Here is a 24910-nt window from a genome sequence, read left to right as displayed (position 1 = left end):
CAAATCCTACTGTGGCTCAGCTCATGAATATTAACTGTCGAGCAGGGGTCGCAACCTATGGCACACGGAGGGATGATCACTGGCACATGACAACTAAAGAGGTGTATTAAAATAGTCCCTTGAACTTTCATAAGGACATACATTTTGAGGTAATCATTTGTCAATCAGCCTGTTTTGAGTTAGGAGCTTTATTGTAGATTACTCTAACTGAAGACAATAAAACATAAGGAATATGCTAACTTTTCGTCTCTGTGGGAAAGTGTAGGTAATCAACCTATTGAAGCCATACCAATACCCTACTTGATTTTCAATTGTGCCGTAATATGCAAAAATACTTAGCACTTATTACTGGCTACTGTAAATTCTAATCCTGTTTTTGTTATAGCAGCCATTTTAACAGCTTTTTATAAGAAAAATGAATGCATTGTTTGTGAATAGTATTGTGGGTGATAAATGTCGTTATTTGGTGTCAGGTAATGGGTTCAAACTAAGTTCTTTGAAAGGTAAAATAAACTTGTGAAATTTATAACAAATTTATTTTGTAATAAAATGTCTATAAATTTTAATAATGTACCATAAAATGTTTATATTGAGTACACTTAACCCAGCCCAGTATCATATTGATATTATACAGCAGTGCAAAACGCTTTTATCAAATAATTCTTTTGCTAAAATTTGATTTAAAAAAAAAAAGTCACAAGTACACACAGTTAATAGTTATTAACTTTTATTGAAAGCATCAAGCTCTTAGTACAGATATAATTAGCACATCTTGACCAACCAAGGAAATAGCAAGAGAATTGCAACAGCAAAGTTTCCTCTTCCCAACTTCCTGTGAAATTCCTGCTACAGAACCCTTTCTACAGTTTCCTCACCAACCTACACAAGCTGAGAGGAACTAGTAGAAAGATGAAAAAGGTCCAAATCATTTGAAAAGTTCACTCCCCACCTCAGAATAGGGCCAGAAAAAAGAAAAAGTATATATATATATATACTTGGTCCGCAACATCAATGTATAATGTGTATATGTATAAATCCCACGTATAAAGGCCAGAAAAAAGTTTGAAATTACCAACCCTTCACCGAAAAAAAGCGGCAGGTGTGATATGCGATCATGCTCATGTTAGTTCTCCCAGCAGTGGTCCGTGTGACACCTGTTGTGTCCGTCACAAACTGCTTCAGTGTTTCTCTGAAAACTACTGTAAACATCAGCTCATCTCGACCTGTCCGAGCTGCATTTAAGAGACATTCATTACTGGAGTGGCGTTCTGAAGGGTTTCTCTCAGAAGCAGGAAGATGTTTCACAAACTGATCTGTCAGGAGTCATAACAGAAACATCATCCTCCAAAATAAACACCATACCTACTGCTCATCACGCTCAGGACCAATAAACCAAGAACAGAAATTAAACATGTTGACGTTACACAGGGCTGAAGCAGAGACACTGCACAGTAAACATCCTGCTACACGCTAGTCGCATGCAAGAAAAAAAATCTTTCCCTCAACACACAAAGAGGGCATGATCTGGAGAGGTGGACAAAACTACTGCAAATTTTTTTATAAAACTGCAGTTTATGCAGCGTGGGGTGTGGAATGATCCGGGTCGACCCTGACATGCTCAGATCAGTGCGCGTCTATTGTGTGCTTACCAGCTTCTGTAGAGAAAAAGAGAGAGAACTCATTTTGTTTAGAAAAAGAAAAATGCTTTGCTGTGCGATCGGCACACGAAAGCAAAGTGTCTGTCCAACTGTTTCAATTCAAAAGCAGGCTGGACAGTCCCAGGGTCCTTCACAATGACAGCAGAGAACGTGGTTTCTTCTACACCGGCTACATATTCAGAAAAATCCATCCTGGCTTCTTTCACATGACACATTGTGACCTTTCAACTAACCAATGTTCTTTATTTTTTAGACTCAATACATTCACGATAAGGCCTTTTTTCTTTTTTTTCTTGAGGAAAGGAAGACGACAGTTGACTTTCACTATTATAGTTATATATTGCAGATTATACTTTAACAATTAAGGCAACCGTTATGTAACTCAACTTTTGAAACATTCACTTCTCTAGTACTCTGAATAAAGACAACACCTGGAAAGCTGAAGAAAAATCACAGTATTTTCGTTTCTTCAAACAGAAATAGAAATATTAGCTACCTGTACAAAGCTGTTCAGCTTATTGAGCATCTAACGATCATTGTGTTTTCACTAACCAACGTTAGATGTGTTAAACTACAACAGTCCCTACAAGAGCAGGCTGTCGACACTGAAGGTGACGGTTAAGTTACTCGACTTTCACAACATTCACTTCTCTAGTACACTGAATACAGACGACTGCAAGGTTGAAGAAAACAAGATGAACAAGGAATATTTTAAGTTTTTTTTTTTTTAGGATATCTTCACAGAAACGTTAGCTAGCTATACACAGTGAGTTGTGATTTAAATAACCAACGTCACATTAAAAAAAATACGGGAAAGGTATGTTACAACCCCCCAAAAAATACCTTTTTGCAAACCAATGAACTTGTGTTTTGGTGAAAGCCATTTCTTTTGGATTGGTCGGTAGACGAGACGGATCTGAGCATGTCAGGGTCCTTGCCTAGTGAGGTCGGAAACCCTGTCTGTGGGGGATGCGAGGGGACGCTTGCAGGAAGGGAAGGGAGCGTTGCATGTATTGGGATGGTGTGACATGCCTCACACACACCACCAAGTTCAAGAACTCTACATGCACTTCAAGATCACAGCAAGAATGGGCTAGAATATCTACAGAGACGTGAGAAGAGCTTTCATGCACAATATCTACGTCATAGGTACAAGAATGCATAAATGTTAAACTCAAAGAAGATCTACAGCCAGAAGACTGCACACACGAACACCGCCTCTCTCCTACAAGACGACTCCAGCCGCCAGATTTCTTTTTACGCTTCTTCATTTCAGAGGTTCAGCTCTGCTTCTGCTGGCGGCTCTTGGCGTAACTGGTGAAGACGAAGTTGTAGTCGTTGAAGTGGGCCAGCTGGCGGTCCAGGCGGCGGTAGCCCTCGAGTTTCTGAGCCGAAGAGAAAACGCTGCGACATTTGGAGCTCTGATGGGAATGAGATGAGAAGGCGAAAATGAGAACTAACAATGGACCTGTAAACTCCAGGCTAGACTTCAGCAGCGTCATGGAAAAAATACAATCAAACACTGACTTTGGATGAGTTCTTTTTATAAAATCATATTTTTATACCACATACAGAAGCATTGCACACTGCCTCCGATGCGTCGCTCAGGCACATGCGTAAATACATTCACAAGTATTGCAAATAGTCACTGTGTACCTGATTGACGAACAGCGTTGTCACAAATTTCCCTGGATTGAAGACATCCACAACCTTGCGGATAAGCTCATCATAGGATGTCTGGGAGAGGTTGGTTTCAAAGCTGACATAAGAGAACTCTGGTTCAGGGGTGATGTGAATCGTCCAGTAAGTTCCCTAGAAAGAGAACCCGTCTTAAAACACAACTTTAGATAACGTTTCTCACAAAGAAACAGCCTTAAAAGGCATCGCTTACATCCGTTTTCATTCCATTCATGGAGTACCCACAAGGGTTGAACATTGTGGCATCAATCACTGAACCTGGAATCAGGTCACGAATTCCACTCATCTGTGAAGACACCGAAGACAACATTCAAGCAGGGCTAGGCCATAAAAACATAACTATCACAATAATTTTCCTCAATACAATTATAGCATAAGTTTGATAAATGTTCAATATAATGTTTATGCACCAAAAGTGGAACAAAACGTCGCTGATTGTTTGAACTGCGTCACACGGACCATTCATCCGCTCGGCTCAAAGTTCAAACGGAAAAAGGATTTTACTTAAGTTAACTCATGCATATTTTGATCATTATAAATGCTTTGAATATTCTACCTCAGATCTGCGAAACGTTAACCTGTTTAGCAAGTTTGTCATGTTCTGTAGTTTCATACCACAATTAACAGTCTGGTTTCTACACCTTTCACTCTGGAGCAAAAATCTGCCTTTAAACTTGAAAGAAATAAAGATTTGACATTTATCGTGGTAATTATTGATATCGATGGATAATTACAAATTTTAATGTTATTTTTTGGCCATATCGCCCAGCCCTTCATTAAAGTCACACTCACAAAGAAGTACTGGGCTGTGCATTTACACGGCACTTCACAGACGCATTACCAGGGTCTTCGTTTCAACATGACGTGCTTTTTGAAACGTTCAAAGTAAATGCTGATTTCACCAACGGACCAATTCAAGAAAAGAAATGACACTGCAGAGCAGACGTGTTGAAGGTGAACCGTACACGAGTGACATCATTAGCAGAAACACCGTCTTTCATGTAGAACTGGTCCATCACAGCTGGGTCAAGGTCACTCATCAGAACTTCTAGTGTCTGGTCCGCCTGCTTGTTCTCCCAGTATTCCGGCAGCTCCAGCGTAAACAAATACCTTCAGGACACAGACGACCGGAATACCATGAAAATCTCATCAAATTTTTTGCTTGTTTTGTTTTAGGAAAAGCCAAATACTCAACTAATCCAAAATTTGGAACAGTTGTATTTACCTAATAATTTATGAAACAGTTCTCTAAAAGGAACCAGAGTTTCCAATGCTAAAATCTGGCCTCACAGTGAGAGAAAAATTCAAAATACAACATTTAACGGTTCCTCAATGGTTTATCTGCAGTCAGATAGGATTGTGAGAAGGTTAGATGATGTAAACCTCACCAGCAGTCTGAGTTCAGACGTCCCATACAGTAGGCTGCTCCATCTGTGCATCAACAGAGAGTAAATAAATTAAGACACCTTTATTATTCAGTCAGACACAATACTTACTTAGTACTATTTCATACACAATTTGCTGTGTGTCATTTTCATTGGTGTGAAACCGTACTTGGAAAAATCTGGCTGAGGAACTCGACTTCCTCCTGGAAGTTGCGGTGAGGGAACTCTTGATGGGTGGGCTTCATAAAGTTTTTACGAGAATAGAAGAAATTCTGAAGAGGAAAAAGAAAAAGAGATGATCAAGTCAAAGATATACATTTGTACAACACTGAGACATGCTTACAGAACATGGTGATGGAAAAAATATAATAGGAAGAAAAATTATAGTTCAATGCTTTTGCGCAATGTTTCATCCCATCTCATATTTTTTCCCATCATCATGTCCCTTTAGCGGCCCTGTACATACTTAATACTACCAATGATTAATCTTTATATGATACACACCTAAATTGACTTATTTGAAGCTCACTCTCTTCACTGAGACTGTAAAATCTCACATGAACTCATAAACCTGATGTTGCTGATGAACTTCTTAAGAATGTTATCATCTCGCATTACTGTGGTTGGAAATAATGTGCAATAAATTCCCTTCCCTTAACATCAACCTGAGTGCATGCACCTGTGTGTGTGTGTGTGTGTGTGTGTGTGTGTGTGTGTGTGTGTGTGTGTGTGTGTGTCGTACCTCGATGGCATCAAAGCCGCAGTACTCGCGAGCCAGTTCCAGCAGTGGCACCAGTGCCTGCAGTAAGAGGGTGGTTCCGCATGTCTTCAAAATGAAACGTCTCTTGGAGACAAACATGCTACTCTCACTGACAGAGAGAGAGAGAAGGACTGGGTTACGATAATATTTTGTGGCCAATATAAAAAGAATATCAATGATTTTAATGCACTTTTCCACACCCACTCATTATACAACCCATAACCAAAATGCCTATAGAGATGGGTAGTCCGATTAATTGAACTGAACTGTCCATCTCAGTTAATGGGTTAACACAGTCCAGCGCTTCCAGGCTCTACATCAGAACGCCGACTCATTATTGGCCAGCTTCTGCGTCAGAATCACACGCATGCGTCGTGCTGATCACATGATCAGCGTCGGCCAGTAATGAGTCGACATTCCATTCACTGCGTCAACAGCATATGAGAATGACACAGAAGAGAAAAGATTGTTGAATAAAGTCCTTATTTTTGTTTTGTTTTTGCGCACAAAAAGTATTCTCGTCTCTTCATAACATTAAGGTTGAACCACTGCAGTCACATGACTGTTTTAACGATGTCTTTAGTACCTTTCTGGACCTTGAAAGTGTTGATTATATTGCTGTCTATGGACGAGTCATAAACCTCTCAGATTTCATCAAAAATATCTTAATTTGTGTTCTGAAGATGAACGAAGGTCTTACGGGTGTGAAACGACATGAGGGAGAGGAATTAATGACAAAAAATTACATTTTTGGGTGAACTAACCCTTTAAGTTTTTTTTTTTTTTTTTTTTTAGTTATTTCAGCAGAAATACATAAATGCCAATATCTAAAAAGTAATTATTTCAGACAGCTATGAATAGCTTTGAGCCGAATTCCTCCTTTGACCCTTCGTCTTTGTCTCTCAGACCTAATAAATGGCTTAGCACTGCATCTGAATCATTCAGCACATGACTGTGAGTGTCAGCGTTTGAGTATCTGAGCTGAAACGCTACTGTGTGCTTATCAGCTGTGACTATAAGGTCAGTGTGCAACCGGTATTAACATAATAACAACGTATCAGCATCGTGATATAAACACTCAGTGCCTGCAGAGACACCAAGGCTTTATGCTCAGTGTCTATCAGCATTCACTAAACACCTGTGTCTTAAGATAGCACGTCTTTAAAGACTACATGAAATGAAATTTGCAACATATCTAACTTCTGTAACTTGATGCATTTCTTAACTGAACAATATTCACACAACAAAGAGGCATTTTATCTTTATATCAGTTTGGGCAGTAATGTCAGTACAAATAACCAATTAAGACACTGGTTTTATTATATTTCTCTGTGGGGAGAAATCTTAAATTCATGTTGATTTTAAGGCGTTGGTCAATGAAAGAAGGAGATGAAGCTTTGAAGAGGACTGAAGGATTAGTGCGTCATTACAGTCCAGTCCTCTGACCTCAGGACAGACAGACAGACATGTCAAAAGCTCACCTGAGTATATAAGCTTCCTGCTTGTCAGTCTTTGTCACACTTATAATCAAACAATGCACATTCTCCAGAAGTTTGTCCCACTCAAATCTGAAAATGTAGACAGAAAGACAAAAATTAAGACCTCTATTATTATTAGGAAACATTATTCTATTATTTTCTACATTAATTTAGGCTACTTTTTATATTTGAAAAACATCACTTTCCAAACATTGCAACAAGCCAAAGCAAGACTTTTTGACATTTTGTAGAAAATAAAAAATAAACTTAAGTATGTAGCTCATTTAAAGATACAGCACAAATGGTGCAGGACGGACATCTGAACACAGATTGGGTGGGTGTTACGGTGTGTCTCTGAGGTCATGTGCTCTGCGGCACATACGCAGCTGCTGGTTTGATGAACTCCTATGGAAGAGATCTCAAATTGCACCCATATGGCTCAAGCTCAGGTGGCCGTTTGTTGTAGGGGTGGCATTCAAGAAGATCATGAATAAAACCAGGGTTTATTTTGCAATAACCATCATATTTTTACATTTCCACCTATAACACGGCTATTACTACAAGCAGCTATAGTTTGGGGTCATACATTCGACCACAGAAAGTTACGATCACAGGGCTCCAGACAGAAAATTTTAGGAGCACACCTTAAATCGACCTGCAATGCAATTATTCACATTTGAAGCTTTGAAGCACTGGTTGTGTGAAGCACTTCAATGTCCTTGAAGTTTTTGAATTTCACTCTCAAAAGGTCATACGAACCATGAAATGAATAATGTAAAAACATTCAACTATTTCTGCCACAATACCATGGTTACAGTTAGTAGTTCATTCCTGGTTTCCACATCAGCGCCGTTTGATCTGATATCTGTGGTTTATAACAATTCTGCGCTGAATCTGTAGATCTCTCAGCGATGTTATTAATTCTGTGGCGAATTCAATCGTTTTCTCACTGGATCTCCCAGCGCTGTGTAGTAACGGTGTCACATGATCGAGATCGGCCCGCGAGTATACCTGTTCTGAGCTTGCGCGGCACTGTCTGTTATTACGAACGGTCTGCGCTGTGCAGCTCAAACGAGTAGTTCGGTTTCGTTTTGTTTGAAGTTTCTCATGTGAAACGGAAATGGCAACTCTTATCAGCTGGGCAATGTGATGGTGGCACCAGTGCAAACTCTAACAAAATTTACTCGCACCAGCAGGAAAAAGGTTGCAAAATGCGAACATTTGGTCTCAGTCTGGAGCCCTGGATCGACCAATCACATTCAAGAATTCCAGAGAAATGTATTTCCCCCCACTCAAATTCATCCTGGGTGACACACAAATGGAATATTTACCATATTGTCAACTAAATAAAGATATGCAAGACATCATACTAATGAAAGATGTGTGACACGTAAAGGCCAGAACACACCAAGCCAATGTCGAAGAACTCTCACCATGTGACCGATGCAGAGAGACGCCGATTCAACATGCTCAATCAGCTAAAATACCCACCCACAATGTCTATACAGTGCTGACGGCGCGAAGCGCCGCAAAAACTGGGCTGCCCGACGATCAACGCCGGCCCGACGCCTGACTGTTGGCTTGGGGTGTCAGGGCCTTAGTTATATTAAACAACTGTTTCAGTCATCACACACCTGACAAGGTCAAACTGATTCCAGAACTCCAAAGTAGTAATGTGACTCGCTAGTAATACACAGATTAGGTTTCTTCTCCATAAACCATACATAATTTATTACAAAATAATGTGCTTATTCAACTACAGTTGGTTTCTTATTAAAATTATAAAGGTACACATTAAAGCTGCATGATTAATCATTAAAAGATTGCAATCTCAATTCAAACACCCACACAATCCAACACCCGTTGAATCATTCATTCAAGAGATTCGTTCAGAAACGCTGATTCATCCAGTAATGAAACAAGAATTCTTTATGAGTGAGTCATTGAATCATTCACTCAAAATATGAAAATCATTACATTTTTAAAATGATAATTTAAACCGTGAAAAAACTATTTCAATATTAATGTAACTAATGTATAATATATTAAGTGTACTTGTTGATATGAAATATGAGCCGTGATGGCAATTAAAACATTTTGATTCATTTTCGATCAAGCTGCAATTGTCAAAATAAACAAAAACTGTGAAAATATCATCTGATTGTGCGTATATAACACATAAAACGCTGGCCATGTAATGAATGACTGGACAGAGGCCGTGTGAGCACCGTAAAGTTCCTCATGAGCGGCAGTTTCTCCTCCTGACTGATTTAAACACAAGCTGTGCTCAGACTCTAATGATCCTCTTTCTAGTGTCTACGAGAGCGTTAATGCTTTCCCGGAAGTAAACTAATACCCTCATCACTCATTCTGACAGCCGTACTCTGAGAAACCACAGAGATCAGCTTTCAGTGCTTCAGAGAAACTGAAGGGACGGCGTTACGCCAGGATACTGTAATGTGCTCATTCATGTCTTACACACTTACTGTCTATATGAGATGAAAAGTTTTTCATTTTAAATGTTATTGCTACATGAAGTAATGAACCTTACAAAAATTACAAGAAAACTTCCATAGTACAAATTTAAAATACATTGTGGTATGGTAAGGTCTTGTTTTTGGAAACTTCTTCCATAATGTTATTTTTTTGGTAGAATCATTGTAGGTTTTTGCTGTCATTATGATTCATGGTATCACTACTGAACGTTTTTTGTAGTAATAGACAGATAAATCTTCCAATATTTTGAGAATATCAGTATTGGCCAATAATCATGTTCATTACCAGACAATCTATTTATCCATCCAGCCTTGCCCGTTGTAATGTACACATATTTTAGTAGCAATTTTATGCAAGTATTATTTGTAATAAAACACTATTATATAGCCCTGTCGACATCAAGACAAATGCTAAACCATTCCTGCATGTTTAATTGTTGTACTAATAGGCTGGCAGTGTTTGAAGCGAACTTGTTGTTGTTTTGTGTCTGCATTAATTCAGCAGTTCACAGTCACTGACCGCAGGAGACGCGTGTGTGCCGCTGCAGCTGTCCGGCGCTACGCACATAGAAATCTACCAATGAGCGAGCGGAACTCTCGACCAATCACCGCACGGGGGCGGAGCTTACGACGTGTGACGCAGACACGTGACTTTCACATGCAGGCTGCGGCGCAGGATCAACCGCCATGATAGTTCCCAAAAATAGAGCCCTACATGCAATCATTGACATACGCATGTTCACATCGCTGCAATTAAAATGTTCAGAGGAATACGCTTTAAAAGCACTTGTGGAAATGAACATTAAATACTATAAAGGTTATGTGTGATGGTGAAGAAAAGAAGCCAAATTCATGCAGAATCCATTCATTTAAGTGCACAGATATGATGGTGTGTTTGCTATGGCGCCATATCAGCTAGCTGTAGCCACTGGCTAATCTATTGATCAACATTCACTCACGCTGAAGCGCATCAATAACTGATTCAGAGAGAAGCAGAGCTGATCCAAATACAGCAAAACGTCAATCTAATCGAGTGACGACTGAAATGATGATAAGAGATATCAACAGAACCAGAACACTCAAAACCTGTATCAAGGTGTTGGATGAACGTGTTGTTGATGTTGGAATAATTTAAGTGTGTGCTGCAGAAGAGCTAACGCTAATCGGGGCTGGAGGTTCAGCAGCTCCATGACAGCTCAAATGAATGGGTGAAAGGGGGATGGTGTCAAAAACGGCCAAAACTGCTGATCACGCCACGGGTGACAGAGCCAGCGCCACATGTCAATCATCCCGCAGAACTATTAGTGTGACATTACTTAACGCCACTGTGGTGTTTTAGACATTATTTAACAGGCAGGGCGCCGCTGATTGCCGTGAATCAGATCAGTAAATCTGGCCCGACTCAACTACGACTGGCACGGATTCACTCACCTGGGGATAGCGCGCAAATCCCCGGCTCCTTTGGCTTCGTCTTGTCGGGAGAACCACACCTCCAAGAGCTTCTCGGTCCCCTCGAAGAAGTGTGCACTGCTCTCTTCCATCGTGAGACAAACAGACCCCAACAACAGAAATTAAAGCGTCGGATGGAATCCCAATTAATTAGTCCTTTATTGGTAGTTATAACTTATTAGCTTAGTTACAGTCCTTGAGCAGTCCAGATGTAGTTGCCTTGTTTTTTTTACCGTCTTCCCTTTTACAGAGAATACCGTGGGCGAGTGCTAGCTAATATCGCCGGCCATACTGTGTAAGCGCAGAGTGGCAGCTGCGTGGGGCTTTTATTACCTACTCGTCAACGTCATCGTCATTGTTGCCAATCACGGCCAAGTGGCAGCCCCCTGTGTCAGCATTGATTGGCTGTAACTGTTGTCAATCAAATTAGAGGTTGCGTAAACGTACAAGTGTCGCACTGCTTGTATATGCCCTTGTATAGACGAGTTAACGTTTGCCTTGCTACAACGCTGCGCATAAACAAGTAATTGGTGTCCGTTTATTCACTAGTCTATTGAAGAGTGTGTATTTTAAAATGGTGTATTTTACAAATTGTATTCATTATGTGTCACTACTTTGAACGTACTTTGAACGGACAAGAGTTATTAATGTACTCATGCTGGAATTACTGCTAATGCAGAGAGTGTACATACCAACGACCAGAAAAAAATGTGCATTTTTGAAAGGGAATGAAACGACGAAAGAACGACGTCCACATCGCGATTTGCGCGTTGTAGTTTTACACACGTCCTATCGTCATTAACTCAAAGCGGCGGATTGATCTGAGAGAACTACAGTTCCCAGAAGGCCGTCCGCAACAATAAAATACGTCACCGAGCACGTGACCATTAAGCGGAGCCGACCAAAATCCCAAACAAGGAAATGGTGGGGTAATAAAACGATCGGATCATTTAATTAATGCATGTAATAATTAATATTTTATTTTATTGTAAATTAAGAAATATTTATGGGTTAAAATGGACTACGACTTCAAAACGAAGCTCGCCGCCGAGAGGGAGAGAGTGGAAGATCTGTTTGAATATGAAGGTTGTAAAGTGGGTCGCGGCACATACGGGCATGTTTATAAAGCGAAGCGTAAAGACGGGTAAGAGACACGCGCTTGATTGACGCGTTTCACTCACTGCACGCGCTTCTACTGTCACTGATGTTCTTGTGTAACGGGGGAATTACGCTGTAATCTCTACCGTGTGTGATTGTTTTTGTTTTCATGGACGCACTTCAACGGTCCACCCCCAAACCAACGTGATGTTCACTGTTATGTGCAGGAGTTCACGTGCTTATATATTCCTATATGCAGCAGTTCACATGTTCACATGTTCATAAGTGCAGGAGTTTATACGCTTAGTTGTTCAGCAGTTCATGTGTTCAGAAATCCAGCTGTTCTGGATGTGCAGGAGTTCAAATGTTCTGTGCGCGCGCGAATTCACCTTGATTTGCGCAGAAGTCCACATTTTCCTAAAAGCAGGAGTTCTCGTGATCATTAATGCATGTTTATATGTGCAGAAGTTCTAGAGTTTATACAGCATGTACATTTGTGTAGGAGCTTAAAATGTTCATCAGTGTGTGTGTTCATTCATATATTCAGTTGTGCAGGAGTCACTAGATGAACAGGTTCCACTCGGAACCAATAACCAGTGATTATACCTGTTAAAAATGGTGTCATGGTGATGTATGTGGAAATACTCTAGTGACAGCGCGGGTTTTTTAGGAAGGCACTGCAGTTGATCTCCTCCAACTGAGAGCAACTTGGGAAACTGACTTCCTTCCTGAATATGTGATATGAATCAACCAAAATGTGATATAAAAAGACAGAGTTTAATAACTGATATACTAGATTATTTGTTAGTCATACTCATATAAATGTGAAGGAGGCAGTATTTCAAATGCATTCTCTTCATTGACACCTCATGTGTTCACACTCGCCTTTGTTCACTACATTCAAGACGAGGCATTGACATCTGAACCCCTGATGTGTTTGTCTGTGCAGGTGTTTTTGTCTTTCATGGTGGAGCTGCTGTTCAAGACAGAAAAACTTGATCTGAGATTTAGAAAGTTTAAATTGAAATGCTACTTCAATTTTACGAAAATGGTAACCACCCACAGAAGAATATTAAAGGGTTAGTGAAATTTCTGTCATTAATTACTCTCCCTCATGTCGTTCCACACTTGTAAGACCTTCATTCATCTTCAGAACGCAAATTAAGATATTTTTGATGAAATCTGAGAGGTATATGACTTGTCCATAGACAGCAATATAATCAACACTTTCAAGGTCCAGAAAGGTGCTAAAGACATCGTTAATACAGTCATGTGACTGCAGTGGTTCAACCTTAATGTTATGAAGAGACAAGAATACTTTTTGTGTGCAAAAACAAAACAAAAATCACGACTTTATTCAACAATCGGAGGTTTTACGGGTGTGAAACGACATGAGGGAGAGTAATTAATGACAGAATTTTCATTTTTTAGTGAACTAACCCTTAAATATATTAATAAATCAGTTCATCTTTACTACTTGTTAGCAGGTCAGATCGATGGATAAAGTAGTGATCTGAGGCAGTGGGTTTGTCTACTGATGCTCATTTGACTGAATGGCTTTATTTACCATCTATACTACTCTGAAAAAATGTCTTTGATTTCTCAGTTTTTAAGGTGTGTTTGCACAGAAGTCAAGCCACCTTAATTTATATATAGCGCTTTATATAATACAGATTGTTTCAAAGCAGCTTTACGTGATAAACAGGAAATTACAGAATCAATTCAATTCTACTGTAACACAATAGTGTCATTGTTCAGCTTCAGTTCAGTGTTGATTCAGTTCAGTTCAATAACTGTAAAGTTCATCAGTTATGAAATGAGTTCAATTCGGCTATAAAAGCTGTACAGAAGTCAATAGTGTCCTTATTCACTTTGAGTCCGTTCAATGTTGATTCAGTTCAGTTTAATTCAAACAAGTAAGAAGATATTTCTCTCCGAGTGATCCACATACACTATAGACTTCATTCCTGTAGCCTCCAACCACCACAAAACTTCAACATAACACAAACTCTTTTAAATGTCAAGCATACCTGAACATTAACATTAGCAGGTCTTTCCTTCACTCAAAAACACATAATATCACCTGACCTAGTCCTGCGCAAGGCATGCTGGGGACTAAACGTCCATCCACTGCCCAGTTTCAGTTAATTCATGTAGTAAGTAAACGTCAACTTTACATATTTAAGTAGATGAATGAAATTAAGTTGTGGCATAAATGTTCAGCAATTGTGTTGCTTGTTTTAGCTCATTTTAATGAAATGAATTGAAGAAGTTTAGCCGCTGTGGCAGACGACCTGTCTGGGAAGATCTTTGGCATTACATTATGTGTTTTAAAAACAACACACTCCTCTGAAGGCACACGTTTGATCATATCACGAGGAGCGATGCAAGATATGCTGGCGAGGCACACGTCTGATTGGCTGTTTGTGTTGATCTTGATCGTGACATCATCGCTCTTCAGTTTTGTGTGAGTAGCTCTGTCTCCAAACGCTCACGTGCAACTAAATTATATTTTCGAAAGATCACACAAGAACATGTTGCGTGTAAATTTTTTCACAAAGATTATTTTTAAAATGATAAAAGTATAGATGGTGTTGAAAACAAAGAGATGTTTTGTGGTTGTGAAATGTCAGTGTGATGAACTACACCTGTGCGAAATTAACGGGCACTTCATTCAGGCACTAAAAATGATCTTTTGGTCAGTTGGTTAAAAATCACGAAGAGATCATGTGAGAAACAGCAACAAAGATTGTTTCTGACAGTATTATAAGATAAAAGTCCAAAGATCATTTGTTCATCCTTCATTAACTCTGAGAAGAAGTTCAGCTGGGACCCATACCAGGATGAGCAAACGGGATTAGTTTGGAGTTGACAAAACCAAATCCATTCGGTCAGGCTTTGCTGGTATCATGAAGCTAATCATCAACTTCACCAACTCAGGCTTTGATTCACTGGAGCGCATGAGTGTGACATCAGCAGCAAACAGCCAGTCACATGCTTTGAGAAACTGATTAACTTTTCGCTTCACTTGAGATTGAAAAATATGAAGAAAATATGACATTTAAAAATATATTACATATTATCTGTATATATTTATATTAATTTAAACAGATTGTGTAATAATTTTAAACTAAAATGTCTTGTGTGATGGGTTAAAGGTAAAATAATTATGTAATAATATAGAAATCATACAAAATATTTATAAATAATCATTGTGTAAAGTCAGATTATTTTGTCCTCACAAATGTATGATGAAGTGACCTTTAATTTGGAGCAAGATAAACTGAGGGCGTGGCTTTATTGCATGATCAGACATGTGTCACTACCTGCCTCGGAGCGTGAGTTACTATGGCAATGAACCACTTTCATGGTGCCTAAAGCCCAGCGTTGGTGCAAACTAAACTGAGACTTACCTGGCTATAAACCGGGTTCATGGTACAGAAACTGCTTGTTTCTCTGCTCAAACGGTGCCTATAAAGTTCTGTGAAAGATGGCAGACTAATAATTTAATTGTCTAGTGATCTTTCGGGTAGCCATTTTCAAGTGTCCATACAACGATTTATCTCAGTTTTGAGAAGTGTGTCTGTTGTTTTATGAGTTAAAACCAAAGTATTTTGCTTGGGGAAAAGTAACATCTATATTTAAAATATTTACCACTTAGTTTTATATTTTGTTATTTATTGCGATGATAGGCTTTAGGTGTATACATATATAATTGTCTTCAGTGTTCAAACACTTTTGGGATCCACTCTGTATACATGTGCATTTATGAACTGATATTTTCTGTGACTTTTGCTGTGAACAATCAATGTATTAAGATGAATTTCAGTAAGTAAATTACATTGCGAATTGCACATAGCTTGCTTATTATTTAACACATCATGTATTTATTGTAAATTAACTTTAATGATATTATGTGTTAATACTTGATAATGGCTACTTTGCTAGTACTTGATTAGTACTTTTAATGCCATATAATTTAATAATTAAATGAGAAATATATTGTTCACATGTCAATATTATTTTATTAAATATAATTTTAATGAAATACATGAAATAATAGTTTATTAGAGTTTGTAATGGTATATTTACTGTATGAGTGTAAATGTCTTTCCTCAGCTATAGTAATGTTGTGTTTGTTTTCACAGGAAGGATGAGAAGGAGTATGCACTGAAACAGATCGAAGGCACTGGTATTTCCATGTCCGCCTGCAGGGAAATTGCTGTAAGTTACTCAAATGCTTATGTTTTTAACTACTTTGCTTTACCGCTTACAATTTTTTTTAATCACGCCTCAGTTTTTAAAGGCACAGTATGTAAGTTTCACCTCTAGAGGCACTTATTCAAAACAACAATAAAGTCGTAGCTTGATGATGCGTGAATCATGGGAGTTGTCATCTTCACCTCCACAGCCGATGGAAAGCAATCGAACAGAAATCCTGTTCATGGATGAGCTGATGTGTTAAAGGTTTATTAACGTTACTGTAGTATGAAGCAGGGCAGGCCGAGACATTTTCCCTGCTGTTTTTATTATGCTTATATGCTGCAGTCGCTCCTTTCATTTTGATCACTTAAATTCACATAATTTTATTTGCCTTCTAATGAAACAGCTGCTGAATTACTACTCATACAGGTCACTCTATCTGATGAATTAAAATTGTGGGGTAACGCAGTGCTGTTTTCTTGGTCAGAACAATCATACTAAAATACATGTGAGTGTGTTGAAAGTTCTGTTATAAGGTTACTCTGTGCGTTCGCTCAGTGGCTGATATGAGACACTTGTTGTACACTGCAGTAAACTAGATCAATATTAGAATATCATATTAATAATTGCTGGATGACAACACACTGAAACACTGCAACTAAACCCAAAGAATTCACAATGTTTTATTACAGTAGTGTTCTCTTTATAATGTATGACAGTCCCAATAATAGTTATTAATGTTGTACATTACTGTTTGAGCTGTGTGCGCTGAAGCTGAATATGACCACCGGCTTCACTGCCGCTTTAAATCATTGTTGGAAACATTTGGGATAATGTAAGTACACAAGTCAACAAAATATTTAACATTGCTCTAGTGATTTTTGGATATTTTATTCCAAAAATATTAAATTGTGGTACAAAATGTGTAAACAATAATATGTTAACATAGGAAGCAACTATGAATCAATGTTTAAAATGCAACTTTGACATCATTTAAAAAATATAACCATAATTCTCAAATATTAGGCTATATATTATTTTAGCACAATGCCTTGACCAGCTAAAAAAGTAAAGCCTTTTACCTTTGCTTGGTACCTGGGAAAATAACTTTTGTGTTCAGTTTTGTCTAGAGGATTTGGGTAAAACAAAAATGCCTGTTACAATTTATTTATCTTCTTTGTCAATGCTTTCACACCAAAGTGACTGAAATGCACATATATCACAGACATGGGTTGCATGAAGGATTTTTGTGATTACTGTTAGCTAAGAGTGAATCCTAGATTTTTGAAGAGGTGTGTCTTTGAATGTGGCTGGTGAGTCAGTCTAGTTTGAATGTGGCTGGTGAGTCATCTGTTCTGCTGGTTAGTATGAATTGACCTGAAGAAAACCAGTAAAATGGGGCTTTAGTCAATGGAATGCAATGACTGTTTGATCTTCAAAAGAAATGACATTACGGGACGTTATATGTTGCTTGTTTGAGAAGAAGATAAAGTAAGACTTTTTTGCGATTCAGGGTATCAAAAAGGGCAGGTTAAAGGGATAGTTCACCCAAAAATGAAAATTCTGTCATCATTTACTCATCCTCAAGTAGTTCCAAACCTGTATGAAGTTCTTTGTTCTGCTGAACACAAAGAAAGTAACCAAACAGATCTTGCCCCCCATTTACTACCATAGTAAGAAAAATAAATACTATGGGAGTCAACGGGGAACGAGATCTGCTTGGTTACTGACATTCTTCCAAATATCTTTCTTTGTGGTCAGCAGAACAGAGAAACTCATACAGGTTTGGAATTACTTGAGGATGATGACTGAATTTTCATTTCTGGGTGAACTATCCCTTTAAGAGCTGTCTATGCTGTGGTCATAGAAGTAGAAACAGGAGTAGGTTATGAGTGATGGTAATGAATGATTAGATATATGATGTGACAACCAACTGGTCTGGTGTAATTGGAAAATAGCTTAGGTCCGAGTACAGAGACCTGTGGAACTCCAATGTAAATCTTTTCAACATAGTCATTAAAGAGGTTAAATCATGACGAATCAAATTTTCCTTGATCTTCTGAGGTATAAGAGCTGGATTTACTGCAAGCTGTAACTTTCAAATCTCACAATTTCTTTTCAAAAAGTTCAAATCCCTCCCAAAAAAAAAAAAAAAATCTTTTGAAACTTTTCATTACAAACTTACACAATTTGTGTAAGACAGATGAATGCATAAATGTGTGACTACTGCCCACATTTATCCAGTGACCCACCCATTCACAATGAGTTTCAAAGGTAATAATCAGGGAGATAATAATAATAACAACAACAACAAGGTAATAATAAGGTAGTATGGCAGAAGTGAGGTCAACCACCAGATAAATTTTTTTTGAAAATAATAATTATTAGGCATACTATAATTAAATGACCAAAAAAAGTGTGTGTGTGTGTGTAAGCTGATGTTTTTGGTGGCATTTGGTACACCACTGGAACAAAAAAGATCATAGAGAAGACAGTTTGAGCCAATTTTATATAGCTTTTATTTGGCAAGTTTGATAACTGTTTTGAAAAGTGCAAAATATACAACATAAGAAGAATCCAGTGGGCAATATTGAGATGATAATCAAGTGAGATAGGCTAGATTATTTGCCCAAATTGATTAAAAGTAAAGGGTCAAAAAGAGACTTTCAGCATTTCTTGTATGTGCTGTATTTAATGAAGAACTTACTTCTTGACTGTTTATGAAGTATGTTCATACCGGCATGATGAATCCGGTCTTCAACCAGATGGAACTGGATTTAAATATTTTGAATGTTTCGATCCAATGTAACTTCTGACCTGTAACGCTGCCTGAATCATAATCATGCAGTGTTCGTTGTTGGTGGCCAGAGGAGAACTGAGCAACTGAGTCTGGTTTCTCCCAAGGTTTTTTTCTCCATTCTGACCCGCTGTCTCCTCTAGCTTGCTTAGTTGGGGACACTTAATATTCAACAGTATTACTGATCTGACTGTACTGAGAACTAAACTGAGCTAGATGATGACACTGTTTTCTCCAGAGCTGCTGTATAGATAAATGGACTAAATTAATAACTAATGATTTCTACAAATGAATCAATACTGAACTTACTTAAGGCGTACAATGACACCATTTTCTTCTAGAGCTGTTGTGCAGCAAAAATGATGTTCCTGATCACTGTAAAGCTGCTTTGACACAATCTACATTGTAAAAAGCGCTATATAAATAAAAGTGGGTTAAATATCCATGAATACATTTCCAAATTCCCAACATCCACCATCTGCATTAGGTCGTCCAGACATTATTCACCTACTTTTATACTGTGCATAAAGGTGTGCTACTCATGTGACACACTTTGTGCATATTATATAGAAGGTAAATAAACGTATTCGGCATGAGGTGTAACAATTTACTCTTTGTCTCTGTACATTTATTGCAAGTCCTGTCGATTCAGGTGAGTCAATCAGGGAGTATGATTTTTAATATGTGAACTGTTTATTTTGGTCAGTATTCATTTAAAATATATTTAAAAAATTAATCAAAAAAAATCAAATGAATCGAGTAACTGACAAAACTCTCAGCACAAAATACATCATGTGCTGGATCAAGAATCTGGCAAACATATACAAACATACTCAGCTGTACCAACTTTAGAGAACAAGACCTCAAACAGATGAAGTCGGAGGTGGGAGTATCCCATTTGAAATATCCCACTTCCGACCTCGCTGTGTTCCAGTCAGTCATTTGTCACGATCACATGTACATCACACCGCATTTGTTATTAAATGTGCAATCATGGGCATTCATTGATAAAGCTGAAGCAAGAAACAAGACAGGGAGCACATGAGAAGGAAAAACAAAACACATGTAAGACCAATAAACCCTGAAACAGGGAAACAGCCAAACGGGAGTTAGGATCCAACACTCGAGTAAACACTCTAAAATGGTTGATACAGCTGCCAACTCACTGCATTACCACTGCTAAAATAAAACACTTTCATTTCATGGAAACTATAAGATAAAATACTGCTATTTTCTGGTATTATTGTTTAGTTGGGCATGCAGGAGACATTTAAATGGTCTTAGGTCATAGTTGATAACAGGAAAATGGTTCAATGATGCAAACAGAGTTCATTTCGACTGTACAGCAGCTCTAAAAGAAAACAGAGTCATTATTCAGCTGAAGTCAGTTCAGTGTTGATTCAGTTCCGTTCTAAAGATCATCAATTATTAAATTACTGAGGAAGTAGGATAAACGCTATTATTCCTAAATAGCAGAAGGACTAAGCAGGAGTAAAATGCGGTAAAGTCTGTCCATATTGTGCTCTTCATGTCTGTGTGCTGAAGAACAAGTTCAGGCTGATCTTAACAGTTTCTGCAGCACATTTTAGCGTGGATTGTTTTGTGAATTTGTCACAATGTAATGCAGCTTTACAAATAGGCTGTTATGGATTAAAGGATGGGATGCTGTGCTTTTTCCAAACACCACTCATATACAGCCCATAAATACTTGTGCTTATTTGTATTGGACTGCGATGAATGCTGTTTCACCGTCGCCACACAAACACAAGCTTGCAGGGGCAGTGTGTGATCTGATCTCTGGATTAATTCTTCTCTGGATCACAGATTGTCTTTCTGGTAACACTTTACAATAAGTTTTCATTTGAATTAACAAATTTAGTTAATATGAACTAAGAATGAACAGTACTTCTACAGCATTTACTAATACATTATTAAAATCAGAAACTGTATTTGCATTGGTTAATGCACTGTAAACTAATATGAGCGACTGTATTTTTATTAACTAACATTAAAAAAGATAAATAAATAATGTAACAAACGTATTGCTCATTGGTAGTTCATGTTAGTTAATACATTAATGTTAACAAATGAGACCTTATTGTAAAGTGTTACCGTCTTTCTCTTGGTCTCAGTTTTCTCTGAAATGACTGAATTGTGATCACATGCCTTTTAAGGTGTGGTCATATTTGAACAGTCTGATCATGAAACAGGTTCAGCAGCTACAGCAGTTTTACAGACAAACACACTGTTCTGGGATAAGGGTGAAAGTTTTACACTGTTTATTGTGACTGCAGTCACGCAATCTCAAAGCTACGTCATACAATAACATTGTAGAGACACTTTCCTGTTCCTGCATAACAGTGCCTGTCACGACCACGTTCTGTTTCTGTCACTGTTAGCCTGAGTTCTCCTTCTTTGTTTGTTGTTATGGTTTCCGATTAGTGCACACCTGTTCCCTGCTCTGTTGATTATCATCTGTGTTTGAAATTGCCCCCATACACTCATTCACTATTTCCTACTTTATTCCACTAATATAGTCCACTTGAGGCAGTGAATAAAAAACGAGTGACTGAATTCGGACACTGAGTGCCGGAAGGGCTGCTGCTTCTGCATCGTTTGTGCTTGCTGTTTAATAATCATGTGACACTGCAGCTCCAGTAGAAATGAAACGATTTATCTTGAACTCTGTCATGGAAACTATGTATAACCCTTACTTAAACAATTTAATAATCAATCAAAAAAGAATTTATACCTATATGATATTATGCTGTGCACTTTGGACCAGCGATTTGGAAAATGGATGGGTGATTCAGCTGCGGTGCCATCTTCTGGTCAGGCACGGGAATTCGTTCGGCACAACCCTCACAGTGCATTATGGGTATTCGCTAGCCGTTGAGTGTACATCGGTTATACACTCGTTATTGCGGTGCATTGTGGGATTAAATGAGTGCACTCGATTATGTCCACTATGGTTTCGGACACCACTACAAATGGCTATACCCTCAAAGTGCCCTATTTAAGGGTATAGGGGGTGAATTCGGACACAGCACATGTTTATTTAAGCCCTCAGTTTTCCTCAGTTCAATATTTTGCATCATTAATGGTTAATATTTGTAGTGTTTCATGTTCTTGGTGTTTATTAAAAGTATCTTTCATCGTTCATTCTGCTACACACAACCCGTGACAACACCCCTGTGCACAAGCTGTTTTTTTAACTATGTGCCCAAAGCTTATTTTTTTACAATCTCTTTGTAAATTACAATCATTTTTAAATTCAATCCCAAGTTTTTATTATCATTTTTCTTCTTGCAACGTTTATTATTTAGAATTTGTATGATTTATTAATGAAATGTTCAAAACTGACTGTATTTTTTTACATTTACAAGTCTACTAGGTCATGTTTAGGTGTTTGGTTGCTAGGGTATTGTTGTGCAGTTGCTAAGAGGTTGTTATGGGTGGTTAATTTCTGGCCCTAGCGGCATAGAAGCACAAATGGCATAGAAGTTTAATAATTAAGTACATACAGAAATATGCGCAATAGTAATATTTTTTTTTTCGGTTAGCATTAATCCAAAACAACATGCCAGATCTAAATCTTAGAAACAGAACTATATCAAACAATAAGAACTTGTTTATTCACGTTACTATAACTCTGCACGCCAAGTTGCTCTAAGTACCTGAACACAGAGCTGATTCAGTAGCAGCACAATCAGCTCAGGTCTTTCCTGAGATTGAAAACATCTGCATAACAACATTGTTGTTGGGCTTTAAACGTCATGGGTGTTGAGGTCTCAGAAGGCCACGTTATGAGTCACGGCACTGAGCATTGTTGTTGCTGTGCTTGCAGACCATTTGTTCATTGAGTCTTGTTTAAATTGGAATGATTCTTTGTCTTGTGTTGCTGACTACAGTTCACATACTGTTTGGACTTATGTTGTTACCATCAAACTAATAGGATCAAACACTATTTCCTCTCTCTCTATCTCTCTCTCTCTCAATATCCGACCTCTTTTTTACTTTGTTGAAATGGCAAAACAATAGTCATATTGTTCCAGGGCTGGGTGAAAGGGAACAGGTGTTGAAGTTTCTCTAATATAGGTTGGAAATCGTTATTTGGACTTGTTTTTTGAGGTCTTTTTTTATTTAGCTACAATTTAGCTGATGTTTGTGTTTTCTAGTTTTCTTAGTTCCATTTAGTGTAAAAAATACTTCTAAATAAATCCATCTCTATAGCTATCAGATGATATTGTTTATATTTAAAAAGATTCTGCTCCCTTAAGTAGCTTCCATGTACATAAAAAAAAAAGTGCTTGTGGTACACTTTCAAATTGAACAAATCTAACCAAAAGGAACACTAAACAAAATGTTACCACCAAAATGTCACTGCACTTTCACAAGCTAGCGGGGTGGATCCATTATGCTGTGTTTTGGATATAAACAACTGATTACAATTTCTATGACTCTCTGAGACAGCTTGATTTGTCCAGTATTGAATTGGAAATAATTAATTCAATTCAGTTTAATTTTATAGCGCATTTACCATTACACATCCTTCCATATCGGCAAATAAAATGGCTTTACAAACCTTCAGTGAGCAAACAGGTTTGACCATGTTATATAAATGCTTACTTGGGAGTTTTGTCTTTTCAAGATGAAAGTGCTTCACTCACAAACACCACAGTATCGCCAGAGTGGCTCTCTACTGTGTGCATAACATTAGAAATGATTAAACTGTGAATTATTTTAAATGTATTTCTGCCTACAATGCCCTGGATCCTTCGCTGGAAACCGAAATTAATGCTGCCTTCAGGTGATATCAGAAATTTGATAATTCCCACTTCTGAAGTCGTGGTTATGAGCTCATCGCATTCAAATTTCGAAATGGGAGGGCGTTCATGTGCAATTTTTACCTAGGAAACTCGTATTTACAATCATTCTGAGAGCACGTGGAGGCAGCATAACTCACTCCCACTAAACATTTACTGTTTGAATCCATGCACTCAGGAACAATACAAGTTGACACCATTATGACTAAAAGTTTGCTAAGAAGTATTTCCTACTAAAGCAAGGCGGTATTTGACTCTGGTCAAGCGTATCCATAGCAGACTGGTGGGAGTGGCCTTGGACGGCAACATTCCCAGTGAATTATAGGTGTTGAAGTTTTTCTACCTCTTTGCCAAAAGAGAAGATAAAGGCCTTTTTCCTCTGTTTTCTCTAAAAAAATTCACCTTTCTACTGCATAGGCAACCAAGTTTTATTGAAAGTCCATTTTGCCAGCAGTGAAGTACCCCTTTAATTACCTATTAACATTAGTTATTATTTATTATCAGGCAGTTTAATTGCAGCAACTTATAGTTCTTATAGCGAAAGTTCCTCTGGAGTAACCTGCCTTACTCTAGGGCGCAATGGTGGTAGCTTACACAACTTACAGCCATGCGGTTACCAGCCCAAATCTGTAACATCTCGACCACACCATGTCATTGGATTGGCACAATGTGTATGTGTGTGTGTGTGTGTGTGTGTGTGTGTGTGTGTGTGTGTGAGAATGTATAAACATTCCTGTGTAAAACCATACATGTTCCAGTATTGCAATAGTAACTCTGAAACCTTTTCACATCTGTTTGCTAATACACCTGATGTTGTTGTGATTAATGAGGAGTCTAGAGAAGTGTTCGTTTTGGAGGTTGCTTGCACTTTTGATTCCAGTATGCAGGAAGCCTTTATGACTAAAGTAGTTAAATACCAACCACTCCTAAACACCATTTCAGAGATAGGTTATCAGGCCCGATTTACTTGTTTTCATAGCTTGGGATGCCCAAAAAAAGGGCTAAGCGGTTAGCAAGGTACTGTGCTCTGTCTGCTATTATAGGCAGCTGCCATATATGGTGG

At 38.1% G+C, this 24910-nt stretch overlaps 2 protein-coding genes across 6 annotated transcripts in view; one reads left to right on the top strand and one right to left on the bottom strand.

Annotated features, from left to right (window-relative positions):
- Positions 1 to 710: 710 nt before the first annotated feature.
- amd1 (adenosylmethionine decarboxylase 1) lies at positions 711 to 11219 on the bottom strand. Its single transcript, XM_051876255.1, has 9 exons — positions 10906 to 11219; positions 6983 to 7069; positions 5484 to 5610; positions 4911 to 5013; positions 4745 to 4787; positions 4322 to 4466; positions 3550 to 3642; positions 3315 to 3470; positions 711 to 3079 (listed from the first exon to the last, which is right to left on the bottom strand). Exons 1-9 carry the CDS (start codon positions 11013 to 11015, stop codon positions 2939 to 2941), a joined length of 1005 nt encoding a protein of 334 aa, XP_051732215.1. The 5' UTR covers positions 11016 to 11219; the 3' UTR covers positions 711 to 2938.
- Positions 11220 to 11365: 146 nt separating this feature from the next.
- The window catches only part of cdk19 (cyclin-dependent kinase 19), a 51276-nt gene continuing 37731 nt past the window's right edge, over positions 11366 to 24910 (top strand). Inside the window, exons 1-2 of one of the 5 annotated variants that reach the window (XM_051876250.1) lie at positions 11366 to 11446; positions 16170 to 16245. In XM_051876250.1, the coding sequence (XP_051732210.1) occupies positions 11391 to 11446; positions 16170 to 16245 (132 nt within the window). In that variant the 5' untranslated portion in view covers positions 11366 to 11390. Of the gene's footprint in view, positions 11447 to 11468; positions 12068 to 12136; positions 14489 to 16169; positions 16246 to 24910 lie in introns of those variants that run through there. The other 4 variants (XM_051876252.1, XM_051876248.1, XM_051876251.1 and 1 more) reach the window with 4 other exon arrangements.

The sequence above is a fragment of the Ctenopharyngodon idella genome, chromosome 20 (genome assembly GCF_019924925.1).
Source record: "Ctenopharyngodon idella isolate HZGC_01 chromosome 20, HZGC01, whole genome shotgun sequence".
Lineage (NCBI taxonomy): Eukaryota > Metazoa > Chordata > Actinopteri > Cypriniformes > Xenocyprididae > Ctenopharyngodon > Ctenopharyngodon idella.
This window is presented reverse-complemented; position numbering and strand designations above follow the sequence as displayed.